The following is a 24871-nucleotide window of genomic DNA, read 5'->3' on the forward strand; positions in this document are numbered from 1 at the left end:
ATGTGAGACTGTTGTTATACTGTTCTGTTATACTGTACTGTTATACTGACCTATAAGAAAAATAATTATTTTAATAGTAGAACAAGCTGTATGTAATTTATTGTAATATGTAGTAATTGTAATACTTAAGTGGAGTGTCAAATGCAGTTACATTTTCTATTACGTGTATTCAAACATTACAGTCTCGATAAGGTTGATCCATTTTCACTGGAGAAATTTACTGAGTATACTGAAAGTATACAAAAAAAAAAAAAAAAAGAAGAAGAAAAGAACAAAAGACAAATGAGAGAAATCATTGCAGAACCAAAGCAAAAAAAAAAAAAAAAAAAAAAAAAATCATTCTAATAATAAGTCAGTGAAAAATTGGCAGAATGTGACATCATTTGTTTGGTAATCTCCAATGTTCTGAATCAGGCTGAATTGACCATTTTGCATAGGGCATGGCTATTTTGAACAAATATGTGAAAAAGCATATTATTTAGGCCATCTGTTTTGGAAAATTACTCATGCAGGCCAAATTACCATATTCATATTTTGTGGCATTGTGCTTATTTTATTTGAACCACAAAACATGAAAAGTAGGGTCAAATATAATTTAAAACCAGATTTTAATTAGCTCTCCACACTATCTTCAGTAGTGATTATTTGGCTGGGCTAATTTTCAAGAGAATACAGAGAAATAACTGTCCCTGACTGCAATATGGTCTAGAGGTCTTCAGTAAATGAGGATACGTGTTGGTACATAAATAAATGCATGGATTTATTGCTTCTATCAATGTGTCTTTTCTTGAAAAACAACAACAAATGCCTTTTGAACAGCATGCAACAGGGCATGGACACACATTTTTACATTGTGTGGATTCATCCTAGATCCAGTAAAGGTATTTTATATTAGAAACAATGCATAAGAAAGTATGCTCTGTTCTCATGAGGGAGCTCCAGAAGTCTTCCTTGTTTTCAATTCTTTGCCCCAGGCAAGGAGATAGAAGGGGGGTATGAATCTTGTGAACAGGCACTCCTCTCAGTCACTGTGCCTTTGAAGAATCTGATCCAAAAGTTTCTGTGGAAAAAAAGAAAGAAAAAACTTGAAACTAAAATGCAACCAGCCATGCAACAGTCTTGTCAAAGCACCTGTCCGCTTAGGTAAAGTGGTGTAAAAAATGAGGGGGAAAGTGAGTGTGTAATCTACAGATTACCCAGAATCCTGTTCCCTTGGGTGGTCATCTCCCTTAGGAGCAATAATAACCTGCTATCTGTCCACAAACGACATAGTGCGATCATGCTTTTATTAATTTTATTTTCTGCCTGGTTCCCTTGTCCTTGGCTTTCTTTGATTCTTCATTCAGTCAGCTGCTACAGAAGAATTTACCCTTCCAGAACAGATTAGAAAAATTACTGTAATAGTTTCATGTTTTGTTCAAGGAACAAATTTCTTTCATGAGTTTGCATGTCCACCTAGCCCCTGAAGTGGAAATGGTAAATAGATTGTTAATGGTAAACAAATTTGGCTTGCTCTCCATAAAGGAGCGACTTGAGCATAAGGGCCTTGGGCATGCAGCTTGGCTCGAGCTCCAAGTTCCTCTCCTCAGGACAACTTAACTAAAGTAGATTAAGGTTAATAGTCAAGGACGAGTACGGATGGTGGAGGGATACCGGAAGAATCGTCACAGGAGTGAGGTAAGCTGCTGCTTATATGTGCTTGCATTGTGATTGACAGAACTAACTTGACAAGCTCCTAAACTTTTGTTTAGAACTCCATTTCATGAGCTTCTGGTTTAAGATTACCAACAGTTAAAGGAATAGTTAGCCTAAAAAAACATCTGTCATTATTTACTCACCCTCATGTCATTATTGTAAAGAATTTCACAATTCCTGACTTCCATACAATAGCAGTTGACAATGACTCAATTTAAAGTTTTAAAAGCACTGAAAAGGGTCATAAAAGTAGTGCATACAACCCATTCATGCGTCATATTCCATGTCAGCGATCATTCTTTTAAATATATTCTTTTGTGTTCCACAGAACACAATATGGGTTTGGAATGACATATGAGTGAGTAAATAATGACAGAATTTTCATGATCATTTACCCTCATATCACTACAAACCTGTTGGTTTTTCATTTTCCTGTGGAAGAGATGTTTTAAAGAATGTTCATACTGCTCTTTTCCATACAATGAAAGTGAATGGGTAGGGTCGCTGTCGAGCATCTGAACATTTTACCTAACATCTCCTTTTGTGTTCCATGAAAGACAGTTACACTGGTTAAGAAGGACATGAGTAAACAATGACAGAATTTTCATGTTTGGATGAACTATCCCTTTCTTGAAATTATTGTCTTTAGTTTAAAACAACTAAAACTAAAACTTAAGAATTTACTGTAAGCATTTGGGTAATTTTATACAGTAAATAGTCTTATCACAGGTTTAATAGTTACTTCCAATTGATTACAATGATCAAATGCATGTATACTTTGTTTTTAATTAGACGAATATCACATATTTTGAAAGCTAAAGTGCACTAACTAAACCAAAAATGATGAGAATAAATAAACAAAAAACTCTTTGTGAGACAGTTTTATTGTAATCAACTTTCATTGGATTTGCAAATTTTGTGTCCTTAAACACTGAAAAGGTAAATCAGAATACACATAAGAGCCCTAGAGTTTTACGCACACAACTATGCACACATAGCTACAAAATCATGTCTATGTGAACTCTTTTGGCCGTTTCTCGCATTTTGTGAATGCGTCTATCTCTCTCCCTCACTATATCCTACCCCTCACCTGCCTCTCTCTACCTTTAGCCTGACTTATCAGGCATTCATCACTGTCACACAAAGGTGCAAGCCTGAGAGACAGAGAAGGCTTCATGGGAGACAATGAGCCAGACACTTCATGACAAAGTATCAGCCACACAGGACCTGACACCCATTAAAACATCACACTCAGACAAGAGATCTCTCCTTTATATTGGGGCCCAAAGGCTATCGTATTAGGCAACCAGGGAGCAGCTTGTCAGCAAAGACATCCAAAATACCAATGAAAGCTCTCCTATTCCAGAATTCAATGATCTAAACATCAAAAACATGGAAATTACTGTTGACACAACCCTCATCTGTGGCACAAGTGTCCCACAAGTATCAGAGCCGCTTCTGTCACTTAAAAGAACAAAAGGAATTCATGAATAAATCGCTGTGTTGAGTGGAATTAATCTGTAAATCAAAAGTGGTGAGATAAGCAGGAGTCATATTAATAACTATGCTGACCTCTGCTGGAAGCACAGGAAATTTCATTGAGATGTTCTCTCATTAAAGGGACAGTTCACCCAAAAATGACAATTCTGTCATCATTTACTCATCTTTCTTTCTTGCGTGGAACACAAAAGGAATAATTCTGAAAGGCTGGTGACTCTTTTCCTTGCAATAACAATAAATGGGGACTAAAGCATTCAAGCTAAACAAAAGAAGCAAAAAGACCTTAAAGGTGCACTCAGTTTTTGTTCATGTTGTCTTGGACTTACACTGATACCTAGTGGCATGGATGCAGCATCATTCAAATGCAATTGTTGTCAGTTACAGATGTCATTGTAGAAATTCACTTTTCACATATGATTTGATTTAATCCATGAGTCAAAGTGTCTACAAACAGGGTGGTTACTGAGATTAAGCTGGTCATGTGATCCTAACATGGCCGCCCCCATGAGGGGACCATCTCAGTGTAGAATAAAACAGTTTTTATAAGGTGACTGATAAGACTTTATCTCATGTGAGTGCTCATGATTTTATACAATACATAAGTTTCAAAATTAAAATTTATTTCTTTAAAAGAAAAACCTTTTTAATGAGGAGAAAATTACTGAGTGCACCTTAAAGTGTCATAAAAGTGACCTATACAACTTGTGTGCTATATTGCACATCCTCTGAAGACATGCAATAGTTTTGTGTGAAAAACAGACCAAAATGTAAGTTATTATTCACTGATAATCTGCTAACCACTGTGACTGGATAATTAAGTACGAGAGTAACTCTCATCCTTAATTAAGAGTTAAACTGAAGAATTGGATCAGTCCAGAGTCAGCTAATGAATCATTTAAACAATTAATTAAAAAGATCTAACTCAAAAGAATGTTTCATTCACAATTCGAGCATCACTACTTCTCTCATAAACTCTCAAGAACATGCCAAGGAGAGCTAGTACAGAGGTCAAGATTTTCTGTTTAAAACAACGGAAATTTTGCTCTGTTCCTCACATAAACCTCATAAAGCATGGCTTTATAAGACTTTCAATACAATGTACGAGCCGATTAACCACTTTCATGATACTTTTATGGTGCTCAAAATCTTCAGTTCCCATTCATTGTAATTGCATGGAAAAGAGTGACCAGCACAGTCTTCAGATGTCTCCTTTTGTGTTCCACATAAGAAAGAAAGTAATATTGGTTTGGAACGACATTACGGTGAGTAAACAGATGTATATAGATAACAGAATGTTACGTTTTTTTGGGTGAACTATCCCTTTAAGTAGATTTCCACAAGGGCAGATGGGAGAAGCACAATGGCCATGTCACATATGATCATTTCAAAGCTGCTGTGTAGCATTGTTGTGTTGAGACTCTCAGCACGAATCCACCTTCTGAACGTCTATGGTGCTTGACACCTCAGCACGGAGGTAAAAAGTTCACTTAGGTGAGATGAGACAGTCTGGCACCACACAACACCTGCTGTTTGTAACCAGGGGGAAGATTTTCACAGACCAGCACCAGTCTCATCTCAACTGGTACACTTGGGCTGACAGTTGTGGCAGAACGCATTATGAGACAAAAGCCTCAGGTGTGTTTGTCCGTGCGGGGGTCATAAAAGGTCATTCTAGAGGTTACATAAGAGCAATCACTGTAAGAGGATAACATCAGCACTTCTATTATCAAACCAGATCTCATTTAATTGCATTCACATTTGAATTACATTCTACTAAAGTAACAACAAATCTATAATATTTTACTGTACTGCTCTATATAGGGTTTCCTTACATAGTTTCAATTTGCTCTGCACCAGCTGCCTTTTCAAAGTTCCTAGTCTTTTCAGAGCCTCACTTGCAATGGCCTCTACAATCATTTTACAATCAACAGCTGTGCCTTTACTGAGCTTAATCAGGCTTACAGGACAAAAGGTCTTACAGCTAAAATCTCTGCTCTCATGTGCCCTGTACAGCAGAATTGACCAAATTTGGATTATATGAAACTATCTGATGATCTTAAGGTAAGAGCAATATCAGCATGGCTCTAATGGTGGATATGCTATGACTTGTTGTCTTTTATACATGTATAATAACACATCTAATTTACCCAATTAAACATAAATCAAAGTTTTCAAATATGATAATGCCTTAATTTTTTCAGGGCTATAACCACCTGATTAAGAACCTATAATGGATTTATTTTTGTAAAATGGAATAGTCATTTTGGTGTACACAATAAACAGATTTTAATTTCTGTTAATTCATTCAATAAGTGTAGGTAATAGGTACACATCAGGGTCAGAAATTAACCTGGGCACAAGGCACAAGGCACAAAGCTGTGGAGGCTTTTTAACAACAGAACTCATTAATGAGCCATATAAGCTCTTGTGTAAGAGTTAAAGCTTGACCTTTTTGAAGACCTCTGCCCTCAGTCTGTTGGTATGGGACACCAGTCTCCTCCTCTCCTCCTCCTTTTTTCTAGTCACCTCAGGGAGTTTGTTATAAATCCTGCAAGCATATAATGAGAATGATGAACACATAAATGATGTGAATCAATTGACTTAGAGGTGCAAGAAGAAAGTGACACACACACACACATACACACACACACACACACACACACACACACACACATGCACACGCACACACATGTTGGTGCGGCTATTCTTATGAGGACTGTCCATAGACATAATGATTATTATACTGTGCGAACTATAAATTATATCCCCTACCCTAACCCTAACCCTACCCCTAAACCCCAAAAAACTTTGTTTAGTATGTTTTTTAAGTGATTTGAATTGACACTAGAAATGTCCTCATAAACCACATTTATAGCATAATACCCTTGTAATTACCAGTTTATAACCTAAAAAAATGTCCTTGTAAACCACCCAAACCCACCCACACACACACAAATACAGTAAACAAAGACATCTGTGCTATATTCAATATGCGGTTATCCATTATATTTCATCTGATCTGGTGGTTTTTATTACAGTGTTGAGATAAGAAAGCATGGTCCTTATCAGAAAGGGGGTCATATTGTGTTCTTGCACTGATAAGCACTGGTGTCTTATCCTGTGCATGTGTGTGATTGAGAGTCTGTGCGAGTGTCTGTTTTTTTTTTTTTTTTTTTTTTCTGGGTGTGAAGACTAACCGTCTGGATCTCTGTTTCATCTCCTTGCCTGAGATGGCTCTATCCCTGGGTTTGAAAAGGTTATCTGCAAAGCACATTCAGTAAAATAAAAAATAAAAAATAAATAAAAATAAAAAAAAGAAGAAAAAAGGACAAAAGTGAAATGGAAAGATTGTTATAAAGCTTAATATAAAATAATAACAATAATAATAATAATAATAATAATAATAATAATAATAATAATATTCAGTTGTAGTTTTTAAAGACCATTGTGGTAAAAATCTTAAAATCCAAAGTCATCTAACTGGCATTAGATTTGTTGTTTTTTGCTGTTAAATACATTTTCTAAACAATGCACTTGGCTCCCACACCTTATGACCAATGAATTTCCATGATTTTTAATTACTTTGTTTATGATTACTGGATACAGATTTTTTAAAATCATTTTATAGACATCGTTCTTACAAAGAGCAATTTCTAGCCAATTAAATATTTTAATTATGGGCATTAACAAAGAAACTTACATTCACTATCGAAAGTTCCATGAGTTCTCAATTGACTTTCATATTTATTTATTCCCAGATATTTCCAAGTTTTCCATGATCTTTGAACCCTGAATGCATTTAAGAGCTAAGCCTCACACAGCAAATGATGGTGCTAAGAGCTAAGCCTCACACAGCAAATGAAGGTGCTAAGAGCTAAGCCTTACACAGCAAATGAAGTTCAATATAGGTTATCAACAAGAACATTTTACACCTTTTTGGTCCTATTTTAGCCAGTAGGAGGCATGAGTCAGCTGCACAGGCAGCAGGATATCATATGTTCTTTTTAAGATGCATTGCTCATTCGGAACAGGGTTGCAATGAAATGTTCAAAGGTTTTTAAGATCTTCCTTGATTGTCTATTTGCTTTGTATACTGTAAGTCTGTCCCACCTCAAGTTTGTCCTGATATCATTATAGTTTTAGTGCACAAAGTGTTTCACTGCAACAGTGGCACCTGTCTAAAGCACTTCATTCCTGTGATGGCATCAGCAATATTCCTTGCTGCAGTGTGGCTGCCCTAAAAATGTGCTTGCTATGAAAATCTTAAGATGATTACCTTTTTAGCAGGCAATTTTTGTCACACTGACACAATGGTATGCATTGTTCACTGCTGCTGTGGATATGTAATTTGGGCTAAGTGTTATATAGCTGCAATACTTTGACTGCATTACTGCACTACCCTTCCTTCAAATGCACCCAATTCCCTAATGAAAATAAAGTGTCTTACCACTAAGTGGGTGTGGTTTGGTGCAATTCTGCTGATGGTTAGCTGTCTCCATGCCCATGATAAATGCAACTGTTTGTAAGCTCCGCCTCTGCCTGGCCCTCTGTTCCAATTGCCACACCCGATTCTGAGAGCGATAGATGAAATCTGGACGAAACAGCTCAAGAGCTTCCTACACACATTCAGATATGAAAACAAGGTTTGAGTGATGCAACAAATCGACAGGAAGTATTCCCATTTGTGCCATTGAAACTTGAATAGGAAGGAAATACGAATGCTAATCTGGAGTCACTAAAGTAAGTTTAAGGGATGATTAATGGTAAAATAGTCCATGCTTTAAAATGGTCTGTATGGCAAATGAGAATATAAATCCATACCCTCAAGCTAAGCGACTGAGGTTTAGTGTCATGTTGGTCAGCCCTGGACCCACAGGTGCAATTATCCATATGTGGAGAGACCGGGCACTCAGTAACTCTCATGAATTTCTCAGCAGTGTTCGAAATTGTTCTGACCTCATGAGGGGCCCTTGCACGCACCTGAGGGACTCCTGTACAGATAAATAATTATGTTAGCTTTGTGGCCAAGCACACCACCTAACACACACACACACACACACATCACACATTTCTACCTGGATAAGTACTGGTACATCTACAGTACTTCTATGGTACATCTAGTTTAAAATATATAGGTGAGCATCAGAGTTTAAACATAAAGGCAACATGAAAAGTCAATCATCATGCATTAACTTCAATATTGTGACCGAAACTATCCAAAGTAACAGTCAGTATTTGGTGTGGCCACCAGCTGCATTAAGTACTGCAGTGCATCTCCTCCTCATGGACTGCACCAGATTTGCCAGTTCTTGCTGTAAGTTGTTACCCCACTCCTCCACCAAGGCACCTGCAAATTCCCGGACATTTCTGGGGGGAATGGCCCTAGCCCTCACCCTCCGATCCAACAGGTCCCCCAGACATGCTCAATGGGATTGAGATCCAGGCTCTTCGCTGGCCATGGCAGAACGCTGACATTCCTGTCTTGCAGGAAATCACGCACAGAACGAGCAGTACGGCTGGTGCATTGTCATGCTGGAGGGACATATCAGGATGAGCCTGCAGGAAGGGTACCACATGAGGGAGGAGGATGTCTTCCCTGTAACGCACAGCATTGAGATTGCCTGCAATGACAACAAGCTCAGTCCAATGATGCTGTGACACACCGCCCCAGACCAAGACGGACCCTCCACCTCCAAATCAATCCCGCTCCAGAGTACAGGCCTCGGTGTAACGCTCATTCCTTCGATGATAAACGCGAGTCCGAACATCACCCCTGGTGAGACAAAACCACGACTTGTCAGTGAAGAGCACTTTTTACCAGTCCTGTCTGGTCCAGCAAAGGTGGGTTTGTGCCCATAGGTGACATTGTTGCCGGTGATGTCTGGTAAGGACCTGCCTTACAACAGGCCCACAAGCCCTCAGTCCAGCCTCTCTCAGCCTATTGCGGACAGTCTGAGCACTGATGGAGGGATTGTGCGTTCCTGGTGTAATTCGGGCTGTTGTTGTTGCCATCCTGTACCTGTCCAGCAGGTGTGATATTTGGATGTACCGATCCTGTGCAGGTGTTGTTACATGTGGTCTGCCACTGTGAGGACGATCAGCTGTCCTTCCTGTCTCACTGTAATGCTGTCTTGGGTGTCTCACAGTACAGACATTGCAATTTATTGCCCTGGCCACATCTGCAGTCCTCATACCTCCATGCAGCATGCCTAAGGCATGCTCATTAATTGTTTATGGTTCATTGAACAAGCATGGAAAACATTGTTTAAACCCTTCACAATAAAGACCTGTAAAGTTATTTGGATTTTTAAAAAATTATCTTTAAAATACAGTGTCCTGAAAAAGGGACATTTCTTTTTTTGCTGAGTTTATATGCTGACAAAATTGAATATTTAGGGGGATACAATGAAGGACGGGACCTGATTTTAATCACTGGGATTTTACTGGATCATGGATGTTGGGTATGATATTATTGGGATATGCTATTATTAGTGGTACTTGCTAAGGCAGGCGTCACTATTACTAGGGTCATTCTCAAAAATTTATTTCAGTATTTGCCCATAAAAGCTAAAGGTAAATATATATATCTTGACATTATTTTTATTCATAAAGGACAACTTGCTCTTGCTCATTATTTTATTATTTAATTTTGTTTCACAAATGAAGCTAGTGTTGTAACACCAGTGACGATAGCAACAGTGACAAATTCTCTTAAAAGATTAATTTTATAAGATGGTGTCAATAGCATCACAAAACATACACCATTGATCAGACTAAAATCAATAAATCAAAAAAAAAAAAAAAAAAAAAAAAGAATTTCAATAAAAATCTTTCACATGAACATTAAACAATGTAACACCAATGACATATTTAAATGAACCATGTGAAGAAATTACAATTAAAATGTAAAGTAATAACTTTTTCAACATGGTGGGAAAATCACTATATGCACATCTGAGCAGCATCTTTTTCCTCTGAACTTTCTTTTTCACCTCTTTTTGTATTTTTGAAAATACATGTTTTTAACATTGATAACACCAATGATATTAAATCAAGAGACAAACACTATTTTTAAATTATTTAAATTATTAATTACTTATTCTGTTTTGTGTTTTTCCAAACTTGTTAGGCCTTGTACTAATGCTTGACCTGAGAAAACAAAATTAGTAAAAAAAATAAAAATAAACACATAAATAACTGTAAATAAAAAGAAGTGGTGAACCAGATGAAGTGGACAAGGTTTTTTTTAGGCAGTTGACAAATTCAAATATATTTTCTAAAAATTGTGTAAAACAATATGGAGTCAAACAATTTCATATTATTTAATAAAAGGTCAGGTTATAAAATTATGCCTTTTAAATGTGTTGTTTTGACTTTTTGAAAACTTTTTTAATGCTGAAATGTCAAGGGACATTTTTCTCACCATATTTTGATAATGACACACTATTGTTTATACTTTCTAAACAATAATATATTAAACTTTGTCATGTAATTAGATTATGAATGTATGACGGTGATTTAATGCCACATAAAAAAAGAAGAAAAGTCATAATATTTTGAGAATAATTTCATAATAGGCCAATTACAAGAATGAAGTCGTAAAGTTTTGAAAATATTGTTTTAACATTATAGATTAAAGCACCATTATTATGAGATTAAAATTCTAACATTACGAGATTAAAGTTGTGATATTATGAGAGTCATAGCCATATATCATACCATTATGAGATTAAGTACAGTAATAGTGTTTTGAGAATAAAGTCATGATGAAAGAGAAATCAAATTACTGTGTTAAAGAACAGTGGAGCAGATGTAGATGCAGATGTGATCATTGATACCCTTGGAGTCGACAACTGGTTGCCATTTCAGATTGCTCAAAAGAGGCAATTTCCTGAATGTCTGGTACTGCATGAAAGATAGTTTGATTTTTTTAAAGATTTACAGTCAAAAGAAGTCTGAATCTCAAACCGCAAACTATCTTTACCGCAGTTTGTCAATTTCTTTCTCCTGAATAAATTTGTCTGGATATTAATGATACAGTAACTTGTGTTGATGCCTAAAAAACCAAGGATTTTGTTGGTAAAGTCTATCCCAAATATGATTTACGTTTTTTTTCACATTTGTAACTTTTTTCTTGAAATATTACTTCTTTATTCACTCAGTATTACACCTTTAATCTCATAATTTAATTTAATCATTAACTTAATTCTTGTAACATTACTAATGTATTCTCAAAACATAGCTACTTTAATCCCATAATAATATGACTGTAATCTCATAATGCTACGCCTTTATTCTCGTAATTTTTACTTTATTCTCAAAATATTACGATTCGTAATGAAGCAACTTTAATCTTGAAATCTTTGATTGCTGTTGTTTTTTTATTTTTTTATTTATTAATGTGGCACTAAAACACTGTTGTACGAATGATACATCATATCATGTGGTTTGTTCAGAAGAGGTGTGCTATCTAAGACTTTTGATGTTTGGATGATAAAATAGGTGGAAACACAGACAGACTTAAACTAAGGAGGGATTGGAGCAATTAAGGAACAAAATAAATCTGGTGGGCTCTTTAAATTTGGGCAAGTAAACAACCACATAGCAACAACCCAGACCACCATAATACTGTGGCAGCATTTTCCACAGGAAAATACCACTTACATTTTCTTCAGAAGATTTAATAAAATTAGTTGGTTAATATAACTGGCCTTGGATATGGAAATTATCTTTTTATTTAATTTTTTATTTAATTTTTTTTTTTTTAGAACATTGATGAATCATGCACAATATGCTCAGGGACATTTAAGTAAGTTAACAGGGTTGATCTGATTTCCTGTTGACTAAATGTCATACTACTTACCTATACTTCTGTAAGAGTTTGCCTCTGAATCCTTTAAGTCAGATTCAGTTGTTGCATGTTGATCTTGCCTGTGGTGTTTCACACTGATTATCACAGAGGAGTCCACCATCTTATTTAAAATGGGCTCTAAAATAAAATGGAAAGTTAAAATAATCATCACTTAAAGGGACAGTTCACCCAAAAATGAAAATTCTCTCACCATTTACTCACCCTATTGCCATCCCAGATGTGTATGACTTTCTTTCTTCTGCAGAACACAAACTAAGATTTTTTGTAGAATATCTCAGCTCTGTAGGTCCATACAATGCAAGTGAATGGTGGCAAGAACTTTCAAACTCCAAAATCACATAAAGGCAGCATAAAAGTAATCCATACAACTCCAGTGGTTTAATATATGAATTAATGTATGATGCAATCACTTTGGGTGAGAAACAGATCAGTATTTTAATCCTTAAATCTTGATCTGTTTCTCACCCACACCTATCATATTGCATCTGAAGACATACAGTATATTTAACCACTGGTCATATGGATTATTTTTATGCTGCATTTATGTGATTTGTATGAGCTTGAAAGGTCTGGTCACTATTCACTTGCATTGTATGGACCTACAGAGTTGAAATATTATTCTAAAAATAATCTAAAATAATAATTAATAAAAAGTAATTCTAAAAAGTCATACACATCTGGAATGGCATGAGGATGTGTAAATGAGAGAATTTTAAGTTTTGGGTGAACTATCCCTTTAAACGTGTTAGGATCAGTAAGAGAGAGACAGCCTGAAATGAGAGGCAGAGAGAAAGAGTTAAGGTTACAAATGGACAGTGAATGATAGGTATATACATTTTCTAAGACTTGTAGATAAGTGCCCTTCTCAGTGTCCTCCTTGCAGTGGTAGCTTGTGTTAGTTCATCAGTGCCCAGTCATGCAGTTGAGCCATCACATGCCTCACAGACCACATGCAAAAGATCAGCATGCAGAGAAGATGTTATTCTATGACTCGCTGTCAGGATATTTGTTTAGCTGTAGAATGTGAGCAGAGAGACAGAATAGGGGACCAAGAAATTGACTGACTTTAGATGCAAAGTAATGTGGAGTCTATGATGCATCATCTCAGATATAAGAAGATTGAAGCTCACACAATTTTCTTTTCAATAGTACCCTCTCCCAGTCACTCAGTTGCTTTCTCTACCTTTTTAAACAGTCTGTGTCCATTGATCGTGCATCTACTAGCAGTGCTGTCGCTTTAGTGCTGTGCACAGCAAGGTAAACCAAAATCATCTCCACACCAAATGCTGATAACACTATTATCCTCTATTCCGCTTTACTTGAGAAGCATCTTATTATTCCAACATCAAGACTTTAACTGTTAAAATTCAAAATCCAAAATCCTGCCTGCAGCTAAATTCCAAATAAGAGATTTTCTTCCATCTCTGGATATCCAGCTATGCACAGTCACAGTATATCAGACCAAGTGATGTTTGATTACACTTATTTTTCCACTTTGTGCCAGTGTTTTTTTTATTTTTTTATTATCCCAATATCTGATTGACCCACTTGAGCAGGTATGCCAATGTAATGTTCCTCTAGATTGAAACTTTCCTGGGACCTTCTTAAGATGCATACTTTTTAAACAAAAATTCTTGCTTTCACAAAATCCTTTATAGTTTTTTGACAATACCACAGTCAACTGCAGCTATTTGTCTGTGTACACTGTACATACCATGAGTCTTCACTTATTGGTGTTATTGCTGTCAATTATTATAGCACTCAACTGATTATCGATTTGTGTGTGCTCAACAATAGAAAATACACTGGGAAAAAAATGCTAACATAAAATCACGCTTTATGTTGTAAGATCTAAATTAATAACCTTGATTCAGAAATATGATTTAACATGTCTGAACCAAACTGACTAAATTAGGTTACACCAAAAAATATTTTTGACACACTGCAGAGCCACTTAAGCAATTATACTGTATTTTCCTTAAATTATTTCATAAGTTTACATTTCATTGCTATACATTTTTATTTGTTATATGCATTATAGGGTGGGGGGTATGGGGGCATGGTCAGGTTTCTTTGCACTGCCCAAATTTAAATCCTGCAGTCTGGACAGTGCATTCCCAGTTTTATTTTATTTTTTTTTAAATGAGCTAGAGGGAAGCCCATCTCATTAACAATACATGAGCCACCAATCAGAAAGTGTGCAGATAAAGTAGAAGATGTTGAAAGGAACCCACACTGGCTAAGAAATCACATGGTGTTTTCGGAACAGGCAAAATATTGTTGCAGCAGCGGTATAGAATAAATGAGAGTGACAGAAAGAGAGAACAAGAGGGAGAGAGAGAGGATGGATACATTTGCATGGCAGCTGTGGAGCCGGGAGGTGAAATAGGTACCTGATCGCTTGCTGAATGCCTGTCTGGCTCTTAGATTGCTCTGCGGAGGCCCTAATACATCATTAGCCTTTCCATTCAGTCTGAAGGCTGCAGAGGATGAGTGGCACCTTGTTCTGAATGGCAATGATGTTGAAGTGGAATAGTGCATGTTGGAGCCAGAGCTCGTATTATTCCTAAAGGCACTACCATTGATGGTTGGAGTATCCGTCAGGTGCCAGGACGGTCTTTCCATTCCATCAACGCCACTGTGCGCAATGTCCCAGTCGCTGTAGGACCTTTTAAAATAAGTCACTGTCCCAGGTTTTTCTGAGGTTTGCTTAAAAAATGTCCTTCCAAGGGAAAGGGACAGAGTAGATCTATGCAAAGTCCCAGAGTCTTCCTGAGACTGTTCAAGAGGGATTGAGAGGGATTTGTCCAAGTAGAGAGTAGATCTGGAGAGCTGGCATGGTAGAACCTCCAGGTGGGCGCAACTGCGGAAAACATGCCGTTTGGAGGAGGTCGAAGAGTCTGTCTTGCAGACTGCCTCTCCATCTGATAGAGCCTGGGTACTACTAGGCATCTCACTTCTGCAACACCATTGTGTGCACTCAGTCACTGTCACTACAACTGGCTTGCATCTAAGAGGTATCAAGGTGCCACCACTTTTGGCTTGTAGGGTTTTATCCTCATTGTAGGTCATGACAGAGGAAGGAGTGAAGTGAAGTTTGTCAAGCATGTCCAGAGGGTTAATACTTGAGCTTGGATAATCTGTTTTGTTCCTTTTAGAAGATAAACTCTGGGCGGTAATGGTGATCAAGGAGAAACTAGAACGTAATGATGGACTGTTTAAACAATGGAGGGTTTCAGGAACACTGCGTGTCCGGCTCAGGAATAAGCCAGGATTTTCTGATCTGCATGGTTCATCAAATAATGAAAAGGCAGATAAAGAGGGTGATGTTCTCCTTCCTCTTGCTGTGCATGCACTGTCATCCCATCTTGTCCTCAGACTCCTCCATGGTGTCATGGTATTTTGCTGAAGTTGCCAGGAATATTCATTATTCACTGCCTGTGAGGTGGGAGACCACATGTATTAGTGACCAAAGCCTAACACAAAAAATTAAGCCTACACTAAACATTTTAAAGAATATCCCATGTTAACTACAAGTTAATCTCTATTAACAGTAGGGGTTGCACGAATACTTATTTTTAAAAGTTGACTAGTCAAGCCAATTATTCGAGTCGAATTCGTCTTTGTGACATCAAACCATTTAGTGTGAAGAATGGGGATGCATCCCGTCATGTCACTGTACCCCAAATTAAAGTGCTTTTGAAATGTTTTTATCAAATGGTAAAGCCATTACCCCATGGCTAGTCCGCCTCTGTTCTTCGGTAACACTTTACTATAAGGTTCCATTTGTTAACAATAGTTAACAACATAAGTAAACATGAACTAACAATGAACAATAATATATTTCAACCCATTCTCGTTCCCTAAGCGTCCAATTTTGATGCTTGTGCAGAAGCCATCCGTGTCGGCATGATGACGCCAAAGGTGCCCCTTGATTAATAAATGCTGTAAAAAAAAAAAAAAAAAAAAAATTCATTGTTAGTCCATGATGCCTAATGCATTAACTAATGTTAACGAATGGAACCTTATTGTAAAGTTTACCACTTCTTCTACAGGCTACAAACCACCTCTAAAGGTGCTGTGCATCAATGATATTTGTGGTCTTTTATACATCTTTATAAATATGGATTTCACCCAGAGTCTAAAAGATGGACAAAACAAGTCACACATACATGCAGTTTTATGATAAAATCACTGGGCATTAAAATGTGCTGTAAAAAGTAAAGTTGCATAGATATCTTTATTTACAACAAAAAAATTACAAATGACAATTATACACTATTCTGACCAGATTATACCTTTGGATGTTATTCTTAACAATGTCAAATTACATACTGTATAAACATGAAGTAAATGTGTAAGTCTAAGTATTCTGTCAGAAGAAGAAGAAGAAAAACAGCCTTAGGTGAACTCATCAAAATACAGTGTGAAAACAAACAGTGAAGAAGGGGGTTCAACAATAACATTCTTCTGTTGCATTATATGAGAGCAGAAATCTTCAGTAAAGGCCCTCTGCTCTCAGAACAGATCCCAAGAAAGTAAACAACTGTGTCTGGAACATTATTAATTTACCCATGGCATTCTTATTTTATTTCCAATGCTTAGCTGCTGATTGACGGGAAAAGCCAATGACAGAAACTGTTGTTTCAGTTAAAACAGCCAACCTGCAAGTTTATTATGCAAGATCCAAAATTATGCACTCACCATGAGTCTAAATTGTTTACCGCTGATTAGCTTTTACTATATTGTATGCTGACCCCGATGAGCTGTAAATAAACATCAGCAATTTACCAAGTGAACATAAAGTCAACATAAACAAAATATATGCTGGCAATTAATGCGAGAGCATATGCTGTATACCCATAAAACGCCTCGAAATCACAAATACCTTAGACATATAGTATTGCTTATCCAAACAGTTTTCTCTCTGAGTATCTTACCTCACGAATGTTGGATGACGACTGACAAGGGTGTCTCCAGCCTCTGAGCTGCGAGTTTGAACGCATGTCGCTTACATTTCCAGCTGTGGGAAAATAAATAGCCTATGTTTAAATGGTCAAGCATAGTTACATAAACGTAAACGTAGTTTGTATAAACGCAAAAGTTTGCCTAAACTGCGGCAGAAGCCGAGTGACATCACACACACATAATAAAAAACGAAACAAAATGCTCTTTTAGTAATGGGAAAATACTCTTCAGTCCGACCAGCTCACATCTGCTAACCGTAAACCGAATTACTCATAAGTGATGTCACGCCATCATGGCCATTTCATGAGCCCTTTCACTCTTAGCATAAGGGCCGTTAAAACCGAACGCGTTTATGTTTCCGTCTGCGCTATTTTCCCAATGTTTTGTATGTACTGTAAATATGCGCAAGGTGGACGTCTTTTTCAGCGCCTCGCGCAGGACTGCCGCTTTTTTAGGCGCCGCATCAGAAAAAAATAAAAATAAATAAAATAAAAAAAAGAATTAATGAATGAATTTTTAATGTGCGTCTCGAGACACCTGGGCTTTGTTATATTCGTTGTGCTGCGTCCAGCTTTTTTTTTAGCGCAAGAACAAGTTCAGTATGAACTGCCCCTTATTTTAGTTTTACATTTAGCTTGTTGGCATTTTTACTTCGTGAGTTACTCCAAATAATGTAAGAATTCTGAAATGCTTTTATAACAACTGAATTTCTCTTCTTCATTGTTTATCACCAACAGCCTCTGTGGTTACCATATCACATGACATAGGCCATTAAATTATTCAATAGCAAAACAGTGGACATTTTATTATTAAGCCTCTTTCACAATCTAATGCAAATTACACTTAACAGCTAGATCTACGTCACAATTAATTACTTTGTCTATACTGTGATATAATTACTGTAAATACTCTGATCAATTACATTACATTACTCACTACTTGTGAAATACTTTAATTATTGTAATTATTAATAAAATCGTATAATTCTTTATCAGATGGACAACAGAAGTAGGAAATATTTACTGAATCAATCTGACTACACTAGGTTACACAAACGAAAGTAGTTTTTAAGAGTCAGATCACTCAGATGCACATCACTGGATATGTGTGTAATGACTATGGAACATTAAGGTCATGCACTTTAAACAAACACCTATGCTCTATATCATGGCTCTGTTAGCAAAGAACTGCATTAATTTCCCCAGCCAGCTTCTGAAACAAAAATCATTATCATATTCTCTTGTGTTTTAGCTCAGCAACCAAAACACCCAGTGGGAGAAAAGGACGAGAACCATAAAACATTTCTTCTGAAATAGAAAATTATCCATTCACTGCCTTTGTTTTCTGTTGGTTCTGCTTTATCAGTGTTTAACCAGGGAAGGGAATTGGACTAACAACTGCTTGTGTCTCTGAAGAGTAGCAGGGCAGTATGGAAAGCCAAATTATCTTTTAATGTTCCCAGCGTTACTCATCATTATTGCATTTTTACTAGTAAGAATTCCAATTGCAGAGCTCTCTAATTAAATGTTTACTATTAATATTTTCAATTACAGAGCACTATAATTATTTTTTTACTAGTAAGAATTTCAGTTACAGAGCTCTCTACTTGAATTTTTACAATTAAAAAAATCACATTAAAGATATGTTTAATTGCAGAGTGTAACATTGCTGGTGCTGGCAATGACAAAGACGATGATGACGATGATGTGTGATGAATCCAAGTGCAGTTTTATTCCAAAATGTGAAATCCAAAAACCCTAACTACAAGCGTGAAAAAAAAAAAAATGAACTTGACTTTAACTTGATGACATAAACTTGACTTGACTTGACTTGACTAATCCAACAAGGTTACATACACACAATATCTGACAATGGACAATGGCAAACATGAGGCTTAAATACATGGACAAAGGTAACAAGACAAACAAGTTAACCAATGAAAAGACAGAACTGATAACAAAATAACTAGACAATAAGCCAATGAAAACAAGACACAGGAACATGGAGGTTAAACATGAAATCACATGACCAGGGGACCACATGACAAGATCACATGACAGGAACAAAACATGGCATGGAACAAAAACACATACAATCCTGACACAGAGCTCTGTAATTGAATCACAGAGCTCTGCAATTACATTTTACTACTAAGATTGCAAATGTAGAGATCTCTAATTGCAATTATTACTAGTAATAATCAATCGTAGAGCTCTCTAATTAAATTACGGAGCTCTGCAATTAATTTCTTACTAATAAGAATGCATTTGCAGAGTTCTGTAATTGAAATTTTACTAGTAAGAATGTAATTGCAGAGCTCTGTGATTCAATTATAGAGCTCTACAATAATGATTCTTATTAAGAATAATTTCATTATAGAGCTCTCTATTCAGTGCCATCTCATTATGGTAATGGCGCCTCATGCATATTCATATTCATCTTGCTTGCATAAATTGGCATGTGGGAAAATGTATTCAAAAAGTATTATGAATATACAGTATATGATTATATATTATTATATATGATATTATATCATATGTTATTATACATTTATTAAAAAGATTACAATCATTACAAATTCTGTTATAAAAAATATTTTTGTCCGGTATGTCGCACATTAGGCACAACTTGTGAAAGCAGGAAAAACAATGCCAGGGTACATGAAAAAATATTAAGCAGAAAAACATTTTATTCAATTTTCAAAAGAAGAAAAAAATTGCTATCCTCCTTTATGATTCATTAAAAAAACTACTTGTCTTTCTACTGTTTTGCATGTACACCTCTGTACTCTTTGCAAACTTTCACACAATCTACACATTTACTTTCCAAACATTTTGAATGTTTTTTTGAATGTATTTTTTTGATCATTTGTTATATTCGTTGTGCTGCGTCCAGCTTTTTTAGCACAAGAACGAGTTCAGTATGAACTGCCCCTTATTTTAATTTTGCATTTAGCTTGTTGGCATTTTTACATCGTGAGTTACTCCAAATAATGAAATGCTTTTATAACAACTGAATTTCTCTTCTTCTCTTCCAACTGTGACACATTGTTTATCACCAACAGCCTCTGTGGTTACCATATCACATGACATAGGCCATTAAATTATTCAATAGCAAAACAGTGGACATTTTATTATTAAGCCTCTTTCACAATCTATTGCAAATTACACTTAACAGCTAGATCTATGTCATAATTAATTATTTCGTCTGTACTGTGATATAATTACTCTAAATACTCTGACCAATTACATTAGGCAAGGCAAGGCAGGTTTATTTATATAGCACATTTCATACACAATGGTAATTCAAAGTGCTTTACATATACATTTTAAAGAAAATACAAGATACATAAAAAAATAAATAAATAAATAAATAAATAATAAAAAAACAATTAAGAACATGAAATAGAATAAAATGTAATACATTGAGAAACATTTATATAAAAATAAAATAAAAAGAATAAAATAGCATAAAAATCAGGAGAACAGGTATTAAGAGCACGACTTCAGCTAATTGAAAAAGCAGAGAACATGAAATGATGCAAATCATTATTGAATTTATTTTCCTTTAATTTGAACATTTCACAAGTAGTGAACATTACATTACTCACTACTTGTGAAATACTTTTTATTGTAATTATTAAAAAAAAACATATAATTCTTTATCAGATGGACAACACAAGGTAGGAAATATTTACTGAATCAATCTGACTACACTAGGTTACACAAACGAAAGTAGTTTTTAAGAGTCAGATCACTCAGATGCACATCACTGGATATGTGTGTAATGACTATGGAACATTAAGGTCATGCACTTTAAACAAACACCTATGCTCTATATCATGGCTCTGTTAGCAAAGAACTGCATTAATTTCCCCAGCCAGCTTCTGACACAAAAATCATTATCATATTCTCTTGTGTTTTAGCTCAGCAACCAAAACACCCAGTTGGAGAAAAGGACGAGAACCATAAAACATTTCTTCTGAAATAGAAAATTATGCATTCACTGCCTTTGTTTTCTGTTGGTTCTGCTTTATCAGTGTTTAACCAGGGAAGGGAATTGGACTAACAACTGCTTGTGTCTCTGAAGAGTAGCACGGCAGTATGGAAAGCCAAATTATCTTTTAATGTTCCCAGCAGAACTCATCATAATTGCATTTTTACTAGTAAGAATTTCAATTATAGAGCTCTCTAATTGAATTTTACTATTAAGAATCCAATTAGAGAGCTCTCTAACTGAATTTTTACTAGTAAAAAAATCACATTAAAGATATGTTTAATTGCAGAACTCTGTAATTGAATCACATCGGTATTTCATACATTAGGCACAACTTGTGAATGTAGGAAAAACAATGCCAGGGTAAATGAAAAAATAATATGCAGAAAAACATTTTATTCAATTTTCAAAAGAAGATTTGTTACCAATAAAATGGCCATTGAAGAGCTCTGTAAATCAATTGTAGAGCTCTGCAATTGCATTCTTACTGGTAGAAATGCAAATAGAGAGCTCTGCAATTGCATTCTTACTAGTAACAATGTCATTACAGAGCTCTGTAATTGGAATTCTTACTAATATAAAATATATCGCAGAGCTCTCTAATTGAAATATTACTAGTACAAATACAATTACAACGAGTAACGCTGGATGCATTAAAAGCAAAATTGGCTTGCCATAGGGCAGTATTGCATGTCCTTCTCCACATTGACTGATTGCTATCATCAAAAGAGGCCGAACAGTCACAGCTCTTGCCCTGGCCTGTGAATTCATATGGAAAATAAGGAAAGTCTTGAGAGTGTGCATCTGTGGGTAAAATCACTTGTGATGTAAGATTGCCAAGTCATTGCTGTCCATCTGTGATGAGTTGGTGTGTCTCAAATTAAGAAAAATAATAACTGTTTTGATGCTGCAGGGTAGAAATCTAGAGATTTTAGGATTTGGGGTAATGATCAGTTGTGTATTCTCCGTATAATTTCAGTGGTTTATGCATTTATTAAAGGGATAATTCATGCAAACATAAGAATTCTGTCATCATTTACACACCCTCACATTGTTCCAAACCCGTATGCCTTTCTTTCTTCCATGGAACACAACCAGAGGAGATGTTGGGCAGAATAATAGCCTCAGTCACTGTTCACTTTAATTGCATCTTTCTTCCAAACAATGAAAGTGTTGGTGACTGAGGCTGACATTCTGCCTAACATCTCCTTTTGTGTTTCTTTAATATTTATCTTGGTCCTTAACATGTATTTCTAACAATTTATTCTTTTAAAACAGTTGATGTCCATTGTGCTGAATCAGATTTACAGTATTTATATCACTTTGGCCCTCTAAGCTGAATTATTTTTGACCAGCAATGCTGCTTTGGATTTACATTGGATTTAATGCATAAACTATTCCAAACATGGTGTTGGTAGTGTTATATCAAGCATGTCACTGGCTTTCCCCCACTGCTGTTTAGTTTAGAACAGTATGTGGTCTGTGCTGTGCTGTTTTTGTTCCACAGCTCATTGTGATGGGTGAATATACTGATTCACATGCGGAGTAGATGATGCCATGGGGGCATTGCAGCTGGGTAGGGAAACATCTCTAAGCACCGTTGCACACAAATAAACACATCAGTAGCCAGCTATGACAGCAGGGGAGGTACAAAGAAGGGACTCTGGCAGTGAGGCTCCCTGATAGCCTGTCTGTTTGTTTTAAAGCATATCTCTGCTTTGACTCAGAGGTGTTTGATTACAATGATTTTACAGCCATTTGATTAATGCATGTTATAATATGTAGGGGCAGGCTGTTTAAATTAATCTCAAATTATTTACTATGTAAATCTATATAAATGGGACAGCGGGTACTCAAAAATGGATATTTAAAGGGTTAGTTTGAAAATCCTTTAATGATTTACTTACCATCAAACCATCCCAGATGTATGACTTTCCTTCTTCAGCAGAACCGAAGTGAAGATTTTTATTAGCACATTTAGCTCTTTTTGTCCATACAATGCAAGTGAATGGGTGTAAAAAATAAATCAACAATTAAAACTTTTTTAACTTTAAAAATCACTTCCTGCCAGCAGTCGACGTATCAGCAACGTCAGCGCAATGGCGCTGTAACACAGTTCAGTGGAAAAGAGGAGGCGAGAACCGGCTTGACAATATAAATAAAGGTTTAATGATAAACTAAACCAAAAGACACAAACACACAGAAGTGACGGACAGCTGTCCGTATCTCTCTCTCCCTCGCACTGCCGTATCCGGTCGGCCTTATCCCTCTCGGGCTTAATCAGCCTTATTAGGGGCCGGGTGTGCGGAATCACGACCTGGCCCGGCCCTCCATCCTGCCACTTCTTCCTTGTTCTCTCAGGTCGGGGAGCCCCTGGCCTGACGTACACCCCCCCCCCCCCACACACACTTTCCATGGGGGGCGTGCCTTCTGCCCCGTCTACCGGCAGGTCATCCACGTCTACCTGGATCAGGGAGGGGACAAGGGGAAGGAAACAATAATAACAAAAAATGCGGTACCTACACCCTGCAACAAGGATCGTACCCAAAAAAAAACTAATAATAATATTTAAAAGAGAGGGAAAGGCCAAAGCGGAGTGGCAGTGGGAAAGAGAGAGGAGAGAAAAAAAAAAAAATTTTTACTCGCTGGTTCTCCAATACGCCGTAGTCTGGTCTTCGGCCACTCCTCCACCCTCTAGTGGATGACAGCTGTGCCTCCCCGGGTGGATTGGAGGCAGTCATTTGGCCCCTTGCAGATGGAACGCCCCGCCGCGTTTTCGGTGGAAGGAAGGGGCCTCCCCCGCCCCTGGCAGTGGTCCTTCCACTAAAGGCAGTCGGCCAGGAGCCCCTCCCCGCTCGCAGTTGGTGGTCTCAGACCCTGCCGCGTTTCAGCGGCTGGTAGGGGTCTCCTCCGCCCCTGGAAGCGGCCCTGACTGCTCCAGGCGGTCGGTAAGGAGCCCCTCCTCCCCTCGCAGTCGGCGGCCGTTCTCAGGTGGCCAGGCTCCTCCGTCCCCGGTGGATGGCCGCGGCTGTTCCATTGGGGTGGATAGTAGTGGCGAGGACTCATCCCTCCTCCTTCCTGGATTTCGGCACCAGTGTAACACAGTTCAATGGAAAGGAGGAGGCGAGAACCGGCTTGACAATATAAATAAAGTTTTAATGATAAACTTAAACCAAAAGACACAAACACACACAGCTGTCCGTAACTCTCTCTCCCTAGCACTGCTGTCTCCGGTCGGCCTTATCCCTCTCGGGCTTAATCAGCCTTATTATGGGCCGTGTGTGTGGAATCACGACCCGGCCCGCCCTCCGCCCTGCCACAGTTGGAAGCACACTTTGTATACAACAGAGGAACGAACGTAAGTGTTAGGTCATTTAAAACAGCAATACAGTGCTGGGCGGAAGCAACGATTTAAAGTTAAAAATGATTTAATTATAGATTTGTTTCTTACACTAACCTATTGGTTTGCTTCAGAAGACATTAATTAATCGACTGGAGTCATGTGGATTACTTTTATGCTGCCTAAATATGCCTTTTGGACCATCAGCCAGCAATTTAATGGCACCCATTCCCTTGCATTGTATGGACAAAAAGAGCTGACATGTGCTTATTAAAATCTTCACTTTGGTTCTGCTGAAGAAGGAAAGTCATACATATATGGGATGGCTTAAAGGTGAGTCAGTTATGAGACAATTTTCATTTTTGGGTTAACTATTCCTTTAATGTAAAAATGCTTTGTGAAATGTCAAGCTCCAAACATTACAAAAACAGCTTAACACCACAGTAAAAGTAAATAATATTATCTGTGTGCTGTGTACCAAGTTTTCTGAAGCCATACCA

General features: G+C 37.0%; 1 protein-coding gene across 1 annotated transcript; it reads right to left on the minus strand.

The window, feature by feature from the left end:
* Positions 1 to 311: 311 nt before the first annotated feature.
* Positions 312 to 17217, minus strand: LOC127455605 (uncharacterized). Its single transcript, XM_051723647.1, has 8 exons — positions 17008 to 17217; positions 14461 to 15505; positions 12059 to 12184; positions 8017 to 8186; positions 7643 to 7811; positions 6393 to 6456; positions 5644 to 5743; positions 312 to 1060 (listed from the first exon to the last, which is right to left on the minus strand). Exons 1-8 carry the CDS (start codon positions 17071 to 17073, stop codon positions 1022 to 1024), a joined length of 1779 nt encoding a protein of 592 aa, XP_051579607.1. The 5' UTR covers positions 17074 to 17217; the 3' UTR covers positions 312 to 1021.
* Between the last annotated feature and the right edge of the window lie 7654 nt (positions 17218 to 24871).

Source organism: Myxocyprinus asiaticus, chromosome 17 (assembly GCF_019703515.2).
Source record: "Myxocyprinus asiaticus isolate MX2 ecotype Aquarium Trade chromosome 17, UBuf_Myxa_2, whole genome shotgun sequence".
NCBI classification, from domain to species: domain Eukaryota; kingdom Metazoa; phylum Chordata; class Actinopteri; order Cypriniformes; family Catostomidae; genus Myxocyprinus; species Myxocyprinus asiaticus.

Excerpts from the sequence above, each read along its gene's own strand:
- LOC127455605 (XM_051723647.1), bottom strand. The coding sequence starts at position 17,073 with ATGCGTTCAAACTCGCAGCTCAGAGGCTGGAGACACCCTTGTCAGTCG. Across the intron at positions 8,187-12,058 it reads AAACTCTTACAGAAGTATAG|GAGTCCCTCAGGTGCGTGCA; the intron begins GTAAGTAGTATG and ends TTATCTGTACAG. Across the intron at positions 6,457-7,642 it reads CAAACCACACCCACTTAGTG|ATAACCTTTTCAAACCCAGG; the intron begins GTAAGACACTTT and ends TGTGCTTTGCAG.